The 14,055-nt window shown below is 29.9% G+C and overlaps 1 protein-coding gene across 3 annotated transcripts in view; it reads right to left on the reverse strand.

Annotated features, from left to right (window-relative positions):
• Window positions 1-4,204: 4,204 nt before the first annotated feature.
• Window positions 4,205-14,055, reverse strand: part of LOC115875802 — a 165,754-nt gene continuing 155,903 nt past the window's right edge. For all 3 annotated transcript variants that reach the window (XM_030891314.1, XM_030891313.1, XM_030891312.1), the window contains exons 6-7: window positions 8,621-8,822; window positions 4,205-4,491 (exon numbers count right to left, since the gene is read on the reverse strand). In XM_030891314.1, the coding sequence (XP_030747174.1) occupies window positions 4,267-4,491; window positions 8,621-8,822 (427 nt within the window). In that variant the 3' untranslated portion in view covers window positions 4,205-4,266. The remainder of the gene's footprint in view (window positions 4,492-8,620; window positions 8,823-14,055) is intronic.

Consider the following 14,055-nt stretch of genomic DNA (forward strand, 5'->3'; position numbering starts at 1 on the left):
TGTGTGTGGCATGACAAAGTTTAGATTTAAAGATCTAAACTTTGTCAGGCCACACTGAACTGAAGTTCAGATCGTTCAGTCTTAGAACTGCCGGTGAACTCTATGTGAATGGGTACCTTAAGACGTACGTTGGCCTCCTCCCGTCCTTTAGCTGACAGTTGTAACGTCAGCTGTAATCCTTGACGGATTGTTTACATTAAGGATTTCGCCGATTTTAATTGAGAAAAAGGAGTCTTTAAAAAATTTTAGAACTATAGATTGTATAAATATTTTCATTTTGTGTTGTAGGTTGTGACTATATAAGTGCCTACGATATTGTTTATTAACTATTTTAAAGCAAAATATGGAAACAAAAAGAATGCCTGCAGAAGGTGACGCTTCGACAACTGAAAAAAATGTTAAAAATACCAAATTGAATAGTTACATATTACATATTATTATATTGTTATATTTTATGTAAATAAAACCACTTATGATTCTTTTGTCGCTCTGTTTGAAGAGTTAAAAAAGTTGATAGTGTAGGTCCATCAAATAATACGAGAATTTTTTTTGTATGTACTGAGTATTTGTTAGTGGGTTATAAGGAATATAGTTACCATGTATTAGATTAGAGATTAGCAATATTGTTTAATTTAATTCAAATGCAATTTATTTTAATTTAGTTCCAGAAGCACATACAAATGTTTGGTCACCGAATTGGAGTAAGATTTGAAATAACTTAGGCATTATCAATAGCATTGTTAGGAATAAATGCAAAATACATTAAAAAAAAATGCAAATGTGGTAACGTAATAATATTCTATGCCCTATTGGTACTATTTTAACGTCAATTCATGCAAATTTGCAAACGTCTAATATTTAATTTTAGTAAAGACCTAAAGCAAAACATTCATTATTTAGTTTATTATTTAGTTAAACACCTTATAGGTATGCAGTATAGAAAATTAACTATAAATCCTATTAAATACTCGGGTATGTGCATGTTTAAGAACAGCAGTTCCTGCATCACCTTTTGCAGGTCTTTTTTTAGAGTGCTTCCATATTTTGCTTTAAAATAATTAAAAGAATATCGTAGGCACTTAGTCACAATCCACAACACAAAGTGAAACTATTTATACACTCTATAACTCTAAAAAACTTTAAAAACACTCTTTTCACGATTAAAATCGACAAAATAATTGAGCGCGTTCAGGGATGGTCAGCGGCTGAGTGGCTGAGTAAGCGACTTCCCTGTACGGTCTATTTTTACACAACAAAAACAGTCAGCCGCTGAGCAAAATTCTCTGCGATCGGTTAGTGGCTGTGTTCCCTGAACGCGCACATTAACTTCCGTACGAATAGTAAAAAATCCGTCGAGGGCTACGACTGACGTCACAACGCGAGGAGTTTTCGCATGCACACATGGTAGACACTTTCGGCTGAATGAGCCGTTTTATTAGGTTAACAGTTAGTCATAAAAATTGACGATGTTGGTCAAGTTACCGATTTTAATGAACCTACAGTTTTTGACTAATTAACGGACATAAATTACGAAAATAATCACCGTTTTAGCCCTAAATACCTACTTACTCGGAGATGTAGGTAAACATTTATCCACTAAGAAATATACTCTAAAAAGAAATGTTTATTTTTTGTCAATAATGACATGTATTGACTATTTTTATTCTAAATATCTTGAGGACGGTTGCTTGTAGTGATTTTTACCAAGAGACATTTTTTTCGTAAAAAATCACGGAAATGAATATTTTTGCACTCAGTAGTTTTATACAGGTACGGACGAAAAGTTATTACCCTTTATCCACCTTTTTTTTACCACCTTATCCACTAAGAAATATACTCTAAAAAGAAATGTTCAAAAATAATTTTCCTGTAAAACTGAAGCATTAAATTTACTAAATATTTATATATTTTAAAATTTCTCAACAAATTTTAAAACTTTAAATTTCTCTACTGTTTTAGTAGTCGTAAAAATTATTTTAATAATCCAAACGCTCATCCAAACGTTTTAATACATTAAAAGATATTAGAAAGACAAAGGTCACATATAAATCAAAAATATATTTTATTTCGGCATAAAATTTCATGGCCTCCCTTTATTCACTTTGTCTCCCCTATTTGCTTTACCTCTTACGTGCCGATTTACCTCCGGCTTCCCCTGCTTATGTCGGGCAACTTTATCGCAGCAGTACTGGCGAGAGCAGATATGATTTAGCGCCAACTTTGCGCTTATTTATGCCGCTATTAAAAATCCGACACGTCGGTAGATGGCGCTTTCACGCAAAACGGTTTATAAGCATAGAGATTGTTTTTTAAAATACTTTCTTTCTTTTCTTTTCTTTTCTCTTTATCTAGCTAGATTTTTTTGAAATTTCTAGGACAAATTCTAACTATGTATTATTATTATTTTTTGTTATACAGGGTTGTTCACCACATATGACATGGAGTAATGTAGCTAAACGATTAGAACTTTTGGGTTTGTTGAAGCACTGAAGATACAGAGTGTCCTAAATAAATAGAAAATATCAACGTTGTATTTTTTTATACGGAACACCCTGTATATTATTACATTTTTAGCTTCTACGATTAAAATAAAGGTAAATTTGATTAAGGTTTATCACACTTAAACCTTACAGTTTTTGAAATATTTTCGATTTTGTGAAATTGCAATAAAATTAAATTTAAGGCTTCATTTCTGCAAGGGTATCAACATTTTTAATACTAAATATTTACTGAAGTTTATTTATTGATCAGTTATTGTGTTACAATAATAAAAATAATTTTACCTCATACAGAGTGTCTAAAATTTTATTTTAAATAATTTCTAGTTTTAAACGGCAATAACTTATTTAATTTAAATGGAACGCCCTTTATTTTTTAGGAGAATCAGATGCACATTTTAATTGTCTATCAAACTATTATACCACTTTTTACCTATCTCTTCAAGTTTTCGTAGAAAATGCATTTTCTTATAATTTAGACCTCATTTATCAATATATCCATGGAATATTGACATTTTAGATTGTTTTTAAAGCAAAAAATGTACAAAATGTACAGGTGCTAAAAATGATAATATTACTAGCCCATTCGTATACAAAAAGAAAACTATTTAAATCTTTATAAAAGATTATACAATTAATTAAATATAGCACTGTTATTTCCGCCCAAATATGAATTAGTTTCATACTTAAATGTGTTAGTTAATAAATTATTCTAAATAAATGTGGATTTGAATCAGAAGTCAATCAATAATAAGTTATGAAAATGAACGTCTCTGTTGTTATAAATAATCATTGGTCAAAAACGAAATACAATTTTTAAGGTCTTACTTTTTATAACACTATCCAATACACATACAAAATTCAGTTTTTTAGTATTTGGAGCAATTATTATTAATCAACAGTCAATTAAATGTAGTATGAATATTGGAATCATATTAATTGGTCCTCTTTAACAGTTTTTTTTATTTTTTAGTGAAATAAACGAACTATATCGGCAATATTAGTATCTGTACTCTTTAAAAGTTTGTTACAAAAATAATCTAAAATGTCAATATTCCATGGGTATATATTGTTAAATGAGGTCTAAATTATAAGAAAATGCATTTTCAACGAAAACTTGAAGATATAGGTAAAAACCGGTATAATATAATTTGATAGACAATTAAATTGTGCATCTGATTTTCATAAAATATATAGGGGGTTCCGTTTAAATTAAACAAGTTATTGCCGTTTAAAGCTAGTCATTATTTAAAATAAAATTTTTGACACTCTGTATAAGTTAGTATAATTTTTATTATTGCAGCACAAAATTTAGTAAATAGAAATACTTCGGTACAATATTTGGTTTTAAAAACTTAAATACGCATAGAGAAATGAAGCATTAAAATTATTACTGTTTTTTGACAAAAACCGAAATATTTACGGTAATATCAAAATGCGGTAAACCTTAATCAAATTTACTTTCATTTTAATCGTAAAAACTAAAAATGTAATAATATATATAGGATGTTCAATTTAAAAAAATGCAACTTTGATATGTTTTATTTATTTGGGACATTCTGTACGTTGTAAAAATATTTTTAAATTGTAGTTTTAATAGTCCTACTAATCGTTTAGCTACAATACTCCGTGTCGTATGTGGTGAACAACCCTGTAGTTCTTGCAAATTCTAAATATCATGCGCTAAAAAAATATTCATATCGACTTAAAAACCAAATTATATTTCTTTATTTTACATTAACAAAACATACTATAAAACATTGGAGTATCACCTATCCGGTGTTTCAGTAAATGTGGCATTTAACTCATAAACTTCTCCATTCAAATTGGCATAGACAGGAGTGGTGACAGCTGACACATGCTTTCTGTCACTTGAAGCAAAATTGACACTAAAAGAGTACTCTCCTCTCTCCCCTTTGTACACCATCACAGGCCTGGTAACGTAATATTTTTCATACGGTGCTTCAAGGTCTCTTCCAGGGTACACAAATACCTAGTAAACATATTTATGTTCAATTAATAAAAATTTAAAAAAACTAAAGCTTCATTCAGAACTTCGAAATTAGTGGAATAATATAAATTTTTCATTCCTAACCACACTTTCTCTTAACTGATGACAATTAAAGGCCAAAATGACATTACTCGCAACTTTTGGAGTATAATTAGTGGCGAAAGTTAAAAGTTTGTTACTTTTTTCTACTAATTGAAAACTGCTACCACTAATTTTGGCTTTCTGAATGCTTAGGCCTCATTCAGAACATTGCAATTAGTGTTTTCAATTACACTTTACACTTTTTAGTTTATTATTTACAATGTTTAATAGAATATCAATTACACATTTAAAATTAATAGAATATCCTAGCAATAGCTTGCATTAGTTAGTTGTATCCATAGAGAAACTCTAATATTTAGCTTATATATATAAAAATATATAAAACGATCAACTTTCGATTTATAACCACAATTTCTCTTGACGGAAGATAATGACATTTCTTGCAAATTTTGAAGTATAATTAGTGGAAAGGTCAAAAGTTTGATAACTTTTTCTACTAATTGAAAATGTCTACCACTAATTTTGACGTTCTGAATGCTTACATTGAAATTAAAGTAACATACTTCTACGTTAATTGAAACCACTAATTTATTCCACTAATTGCGAGGTTCTGAATGAAGCTTTACATTGAAATTAGGGACACAAACTTCTTTAATTTCAACCACTAATTTCCAGGTTCTAAAGCTTCATTCAGAACCTCGCAATTAGTGGAATAAATTAGTGGTTTCAGTTAGCGTAGAAATTTGTTCCTGTAATTTGATTGTACGCATTCAGAATATTAATTGAATTAGTGATAGGAATTTTCAATAAAAAATTAGTGGAAAAAGTTAACACACTTTTAACTTTTCTCCTAATTATACTTCAAAATTTGGCTTTCTCTACGGATACAATTGACTACTGCAAGCAAGCTGTTGCTAGGATATTTTATTAATTTTAATTGTGTTTTTAGACATTGTGAATGATCGTAAACTAAAAAGTATAAAGTGTAATTGAAACCACTAATTTATTCCACTAATTGCGAGGTTCTGAATAATGCTTTAGTTTATGATTATTCACATTGTTTAAAACACAGCTAAAATTAATAGAATATTCTAGCAACAGCTTGCGGTAGTCAGTTGTATCCATAGAGACAGCCTAATATTTAGCTTATAAAACAATAAACTTTTGATGTCCAACCACAATTTTTCTTGACGGGTGATACACAAAGACCAAAATGACGTTCCTCGCAAATTTTGAAGTATAATTAGTGGAAAAGTCAAAAGTTTCTTAACTTTTTCCAATAATTGAAAATTACTACCACTAATTATGACGTTCTGAATGCTTACATTAAAATTAGGTGAACAAACTTCTACGGCTAATTGAAACTACTAATTTTCTCCACTGATTTCGAGGTTCCGAATGAAGCTTAAAGCTTACTAATTGAAAATTACTACCACTAATTTTAACGTTTTGAATGCTTACATTGAAATTAGAGTAATAAACTTGTAGGTTAATTGAAACCACTAATTAACCACTACCCTAATTGAAACCACTAATAGGGGTTTCAATTAGCATAGACAAAACTACAACTAGTTTCGAAGTTCTGAATAAAGCTTAATAATGTAAAAAGTACACATCATTGTTTCACTCTGTGTATAAAAATTAATATTCTGTTTCATTTCAATACAAAACCAAGCAAGAAAAGATAAAATATGCTACAGCTGTTTGGTCTGGGCGTATATTCTTTCAAAAATATACAATCGAATTCAAGAATCACAATATATAAAACGTAGCGTTCGTTCATCTCAATCTTGGCGGAAAAAAAGGTTACTGGCCATTCGCTAAAGATCCCAAAACGATTACCATAATCGTAAATCGACGTGAAAAGTCCAGTCTGTCATCTGACCTCCCTATTTTACATCCCCAAGGGAAAATAAAGGCATTCTCGCCTTAGAAAATTCTATCTCGAGCCCTATAGAACGAAAACATAAAATAGATAGAATATAAACGATATTTTTCTCAAATATTTGAAGAATCTATTTTTTCAACGCCAGATCATGTCATAACTAAACACGTAACTTCCTTGTGGGCAAATAAATATAATTTATATTATCTACTACCTTACTCTAGTCAATTTATATGCTTTAAGGCACCTTGAACTCTCTACTATCTCTAGAATTAATTTTTGCAAGTTGTTTGTTGCTCTTGTAGAGCGTGTTAGAGAACAATTTTAAGAATTTCCAGTGTCGAGAACTCTGCCTTACCTGAAACTTTGATGTATTTAGGCATGTAGGGATTACGAGAAAGTGCAAACTTCGTCATTATAACTCTGTTGGATGTACTCCAAGAACAAAATATTCTGAGCAACGTTCTAAGAGTAATTAATAGGGGCTTCAAACTAGTTCGTTTATATCTACAAAACTAAGTTTTCTATTACAAGAAGATGATAAAATCGAAAATTATATAGAGAAGTAATTTTATACTTGATATACACTACAGCGTTCCTTGAAAACTCCGTAGATACAGGGTGGTCCGAATTGTATTCGGAAATCTTCGGCAGCATATTCTGCAGATAAAAATAAAAAAGTAAAAAACTTTTGTATTTTTTTCGAACTTTTCTACTTGTTTTTATCTACAGAATATACAGTCAAAGTTTCCCGGATATAATTCGGACAACCCTATATAAATCGAAACCACGTATATTGAAAGTAAAATGATAATGTGGTAAATTAAATAAAAGAAGGGAAAACCACAAAAGGGATGGTGTCCAAAAAGTTTTTTAAGCAAAAAAAATCTTTTAAATTTTCAATGTAAAATAACTCGCCTATTTTGAATTTATAGGGAAAACGACAAAGTGTAAATATATTTAAGAGTATATGTAATATTTATAAAAATATGTATTTGTAAACATAAATAAATGTCCCTATTCAGAAATACCCAATTAGTTTAATTTTTTCAACGTTTTTACATGTAAGTGAGACATCATTTTTATAAAAATTAAGAAGAAAAATAACAAAGAAATGATAAAATCACGCCTGGCAACTATTTTGCCGATATGACTGCACTGTTCTCCAGGCTCGGTCAGCTACCGTTTACTCGTAAAAAAATAGACGACACATCCCGTTAATAAAAATTTGAGAAACTTGCAAATTACCAATGTAATGAATGGGCGGAGTGTTTTTGCGGTGACATACTCATCAAATCCACGAGGACTCTCTGCCGGTTGTAAAGATCATACAAAATAAAAACCGTTGCACGTAATCGATGACGCTATTAAATGTGTGCAGTGGTGTCACTAGGAAATATAAAGTCTATATTTCCTAGTGATTTAAAATTTCCCGTCCGTCATTGTGTTGGCAATGTCAAGGAAGCGGTCCCAGTGGTGCCACGTTTATTTGACATTTGTCAGAATTTTCTGAAAGTTTTAGTTGAGAGTTGTATTTTGTGTCTTTTAGAGCTTTTAAAATCTTTATCAAGCAATCGGAAACTATTGTTTTCATATATTTTCAAGTCCTCCATTGTACTTAGAACCTCTTTTGAATAACTTTTAGCCATATTGACAATTTAAAACATTTTCTCGGATAATTTATAATGTTTATGCAGTAGTAGTGTTTTTAACATAACATTTTCTTAAATAAAATACTCTCAAATTAAACAAATTTTGTTCCTCACTCTAAACTTGCCATTCTCTAGATATCTCTCCACTCCAAAATGATTTATAAAGTTTTGAGTTCTAATTGAGCCAATGCATTAAATAAAGTATATTTTCCCGCAGTTGAAAACTGTTTTAAACTATATAACTAAAATTGAAATTTAATTGACCAAAGTCAAATTATAAACTTCAAACTCCGTAAGAACTTTATAAATTACCTAGAGTATCCAATAACGCAAAATAAAATACTCTGTCAAATAGTTATAAGCAAATATACATAATTAGAGATATATTTGAAAATGGCATTTCTATTTAAACTTTGTTCTATTGTAGTAATTGTAAACTAAATAGTAAATTATTAGAACAAAAAGGACACTTAATTTCGATGATTCATTTTCATTTTGTTTTGTTATGCTCAAACAAGATTTTCTAACTCACCTGATAATAATATCTGCCTATTGTCAAAGGAACATAAGGCTCTTTCCAGTAAATCAAGAAGGCGTCATCATCTTTGTTAACTGTCACTTTTAGTTTGAATGGTTGCAGAGCCTGTGGTACTTCGTAAAAAAAAGGCCCTACTGCTTTGGATCCTGGGAAATTAGTTGAAACTCGAATTTCGTACATATCACCATAATTTACTCTGAAAAATGATATACTATGTTACTGTATTATATTTTTATGACAAATCTACCGAAAAAGAGAATATTAAAAGTACTGTTAGTACTAGGGTTTACAATTTTCCCCCGTTTTGAAATTCCGGGATTAGAACCTACACTGAGAGAAAAAACATTGCAAAATTAAAAAAAAATGCTAATGAATCAAATAAAATCAAATATATGTTGGCCTCATTAATGGTCATAATTGAATTAATAGGACTAATTAATCTATTGAGATTTTATGCATATACTCCTACATACAGGGTGAGTTTCCTACGATGTTCTCTATGGGTATCTCAGAAACTACTGGAGATAGAGAGTCGGTTAAATAGGGAAAGAATTGCAGTTTTGTGGGGCCATAAATATGTGCCTTTCAGATTTTTGAAAAAGTTCATGGCTTACTAGATATTTCGAAAAAAACAAATTTCGGCTATTTTAAAAATTATTCCTAATTCCATTATAATCTATTTTAGACAAAAAGTTTTCAGATCAAAGTTGTAGATAATCACATCCTTAATGATACTGTGTCCTCCGTTCTCTTCTAAAGCCTGTCATTTTTGACATATGACACAAACATATGTTTTTGTAAATGGAAACCATAGTAGGTCATGACTTCATAAAAAGCGCCATTTTTAAAGCTTTTCAGCGATATAAGCTATAATATGTTTTCTTCGAAAAATTACTGAGTTATAGCCAGTTCTTATCATTTTTAAACAATTTCACTTGGTCAGCCATGGAAACAAGTTTAATCGTGTTTGCTCTCAGAAATGTAAAGCTGTTACATCCAAACTTTGTAAATTAAAATAAGTAAAAATTGTAAATATGAATTTTTCAAATGAACAAAAGCGTGTAGGATTATTGGTTTAACTTTTCTTGACCATACATTTTCGAGGATGCGTTGACCGGTGAATGTTACATTTTTTAGAGATCGGTTTTCAAGACATGTTAGAAAAGTTAAATTTAGTTATAGCCAATTCTTATCTTTCTTGGCTAATTTCAATTAGATTGCATGGTATTCTTGTTCTGTTATGATTTATAACTTATAAAAAATATATTACTAAACGGTCCCTTACAATTTACATTACACAAACTAAAACTTAAAAAAAATAATGTCACTGCATACACTTTAAGTTATTTTAGACAATGTTCAAAAAATCCGCCACTGTTTCGAGTTGCATCTTTTTAAAACTGAATTACTACGTATTCTTTCAGGACCGGTCGACTTAATTAAACTTCTCTCGTACCACCACTTCGAGTGCCTCTCTTAATTCATAAGTTCTTTTGTAAACCTTATTGTTTACCATACCGCATAAAAAATCTAAAATGGATAGGTCAGGTGATCGAGGAGGCCCATGCAATTTGTCTACCTCTTCCTATCCCTGAGTATGCATAATTATGATATAAATAGATATAAATAATTTTTAACATTTTTTTCATTATGGGGGGGGGGGTTAGAATGAAAGTCATTATAACCCCCCGTATTGATGCGCGAGTATCTACACGCTTTTCTTCATTTGAAAAATGCATATTTACAATTTTCGTTTATTTTAATTTACAAAGTTTGGATCTGACAGCTTCACATTTCTGAGAGCAATGACAATTACCTAACCAACTTGTTTCCATGGCTAACTAAGTGAAATTGTTTAAAAATGATAAGAATTGGCTATAACTCAGTAATTCTTCCAAGAAAACATATTATAGCTTATATTGCTGAAAAGCTTAAAAAATGGCGCTTTTTATGAAGTCATGGCCAACTATGGTTTCCATTTAAAAAAACATATGTTTGTGTCATGTGTCAAAAATGACAGGCTTTAAAAGAAAACGAAAGACAGTCTCACTAAGGAGGTGATTATCTACAACTATTATATGAAAACTTTTTGTCTAAAATAGCTTATAATGGAATTAGGTACAATTTTTAAAATAGCCGAAATTTGTTTTTTTCGAAATATCTAGTAAGCCATGAACTTTTTCAAAAATCTGAAAGGCGCATATTTATCACAAAACTGCAATTCTTTCCCCTTTAACCGACTCTCTATCTCCAGTAGTTTCCGAGATACCCATAGAGAACATCGTAGGAAACTCACCCTGTATAAATCATACGTGATCATTGTTATTGTTAGTGGTATATCAGATTTAAAATAAAAATGCTGCCTATTTGATTTAAAGAAATATATATTTGTTTATTAGTGTTTTCCTTTTATTTTTCAAATACATTTCTTTTATTTCAAGTTTTTCTCTTTATATTTTGAAGTGCAATGCTTAATGATTTATTAATATATCACTTTGTTTAAAGCTTGAGTCGATTTTAATCGAATAGGATCAGCATTAACAATTTAAATGAAATAAATATCAAATTTATTAGTAAAATAACTTTATTTCGGAATTAATCTTTTGCTGATAAGTAGGTAATACAATTGTGTTGAATGTCTTCCAAAATAAAAAAAAAATTAATAGATACAAGGGTATCCCGGTGAATTTTGTCTAGTGACGGTTTTTGTACTGTCCTGGAATGGATCGGCCTTTATTAGATTCCTTCAAAGGTCACAGAGATTCTAAAAAAAGAAAGCAACGTTTAGTTAGGTTAGGTTAGGTTGATTATTCTAAACAGCTACTAAAACAACACATTACCTGTACACGATACAATTCTCCTTTTTGTCACTAACAACTGTCATACACACAATAAATACCATTGTCAAAATAATGGAACGCGACAAAGTCATATAAAAATGTGTGGTTGATCGGACTTATCCCGTCAATCTCGCCAAACACCATCTTTCGATGTCCATCTGGAATGATTTTCTATTGGAGAGAATTAATTACGTGGCAAGAGCCTACCAGAAATATATTTAAACTGTTAGCAATTCTTATAGAAATAAAATACTTTCGTGTTTAAAATAAATTTATTGTAAGGACGTGTTATTGGAATAAATAGAGTAGCAGCACTTTTCAAAAACAATAAGGCAATGCCAGTTTATTTTGACCGTAGTTCTTTTAAAACTTATAGGGTTATAATTACTTTAAGAGGACTAAATATTAGATATCCGATAAAATAGTATTCACTTTATTTCGAATGCTTTAATTTTTATTATGTACGAATATAGAAAACAATATTATTTTATCAGCAATCTTTTATGAAACAAATAATTAGGTAAATCGAATTCCATAGAACGAGTTAATTATTTTAACGTGATTTATTGTGCATTTTACAATGTATTTTTTTTCTGATTGTATAATACCGGGATCCTGGGTTCTGATGACTGGCTATCAGAATGGGGAATTTAATTTAAAAAATAATAGGTTCCCAGTTTTTGGATACTTTCCCAACCTTAAGGAAAAGTTCCCGGAAAATTCCCTGAAAATAGAAACTTTTCCCTGAAAACATTTCCACCGGCATGCGGGGTATCACTAGTCCTGAGTCTTACAGCGATTGGTAAGTGATGTTTGGATAAGTGTAAGTACTTATCTTCTGTATACTCAAGTCCTGGCATTTCCAAGCTTTGCTCAATAAATTTTTTTAATATATTTAATAACTTAAAATTAATAAATAATTATTTTTCAAACATGTTGTTTTAATCGAAATTTAAAAATAAACCAGGCTCGCGACAATATAAAAGAAATCTGTAAAAAGAATTGGTGGGTTCAAAATTCACTTACGGCATGCGGTATACTAAATCGGATCTTTTTGTTCTGGCTAGTGTCACCACTTTATATTTGACAAGCTTTTTATCAAAAATAGAGAGCTAAAAATAAAAGGGAGGGTTCATCAAAAATTCGTCCATAAAAAACTTTCAGCATTATAAAATAGCAACTCTCTACTACAACAAAAAGCACAATACTTTACTAAATTTAATTTTTTATTATGCTATACTAGGTAGCTCTTTAAATATAAACTTTAATTAAATCCTGGTTTACGTTCTATTCAGAATTAATTAGTTAATTTAGTCTGTTTTTAAACCAACTCTAACGAAGTACAGAATATACGTTACAGTAGTGGTAAACTATCTTAAAACTTCTGGTTACAAAAAAGCTGCAATAATTTTACAGAGAGATCAAAACAATACTATTGTATAAAAAAGATTAATCAAATGTTACAGGATTGTGAAATAAACAGATATTTCCATTGAATTAAAAATTTCAAATTTACAAAAATAAAATCAGATTAACAATAAATTAATGTATTTTTGAAAGTTTTTTTTAACAATTTTTTCAACGTTTTGGCCAATCTGAAATCTTAAAAAATATTCCCTATTCTGCCAAATAAAGGCCAGCAAGGAAAACTTTTTATTTTAACTAAGATTTTCTAAGAAACATTTGTTATTCTGGCGTTTCCCAAATCACGCTGTGAGTTTCTTTCGTGAAAAATAGTTTTTAAGTTGGGAACTAGTTTTTGCGAAACTTTTCTTTTACCCATTTTCTATCCAGATTGTTTTGTCCCAAGTTCATTTCGTTTTCATTTAACATGTTGAGTTTATTTCGCGCCGTCTTGAATAAATTATATATTTTCAGTGGGCAGAAACTACTATTAACTGACAAACCGAACAGAATGGGGAATTTAATCTAAAAAATAATTCATTCTCTGATTTTGGGTACTTTCCCAACCTTAAGAGAAAGTTCTCGGAACGTTCCCTGGAAATGTGAACTTTCCCCAGAAAACATTTTTACAGGCATGGGGCATATAACTAGTCCTCAGTCTTACAGCCTGGCTGAGAATTAAAGTCTTACAGCGGTTGTTCAGCGATGCTCGGATAAGTGTAATTACTTATCTTCTGGATACTCAAGTCTTGGTATTTTCAAACTTCGCTCAATAATTATTTTTTTAATATATCTGAAAATTGATAAATACTCGTTTTTCAAACATGTTGTTTTAATCGAAATCCAAAAATAAAACGGGGTTACGACAATATAAAAATATTTTGTAAAAAGAACTGGTGGGTTCATAATTTACTTACGGCATGCGGTATACTAAATCAGATCTTTTTGTTCTGGTTAGTGTCACCACTTTATATTTGACAAGCTTTTTATCAAATATAGAGAGCTAAAAATAAAAGGGAGGGTTCATTAAAAATTCGTCCATGAAAAACTTTAGCATTATACAATAGCAACTCTCTACTACAACAGCTCAAAGCATAATACTTTACTAAATTAATTTTTTTATTATGCTATATTAAGTAGCTCTTTAAATATAAACTTTAATCAAACCCTGGTTTACGTTCTATT

Source organism: Sitophilus oryzae, unplaced genomic scaffold (genome assembly GCF_002938485.1).
Source record: "Sitophilus oryzae breed Bouriz unplaced genomic scaffold, Soryzae_2.0 scaffold_1396_pilon_pilon, whole genome shotgun sequence".
Lineage (NCBI taxonomy): Eukaryota > Metazoa > Arthropoda > Insecta > Coleoptera > Curculionidae > Sitophilus > Sitophilus oryzae.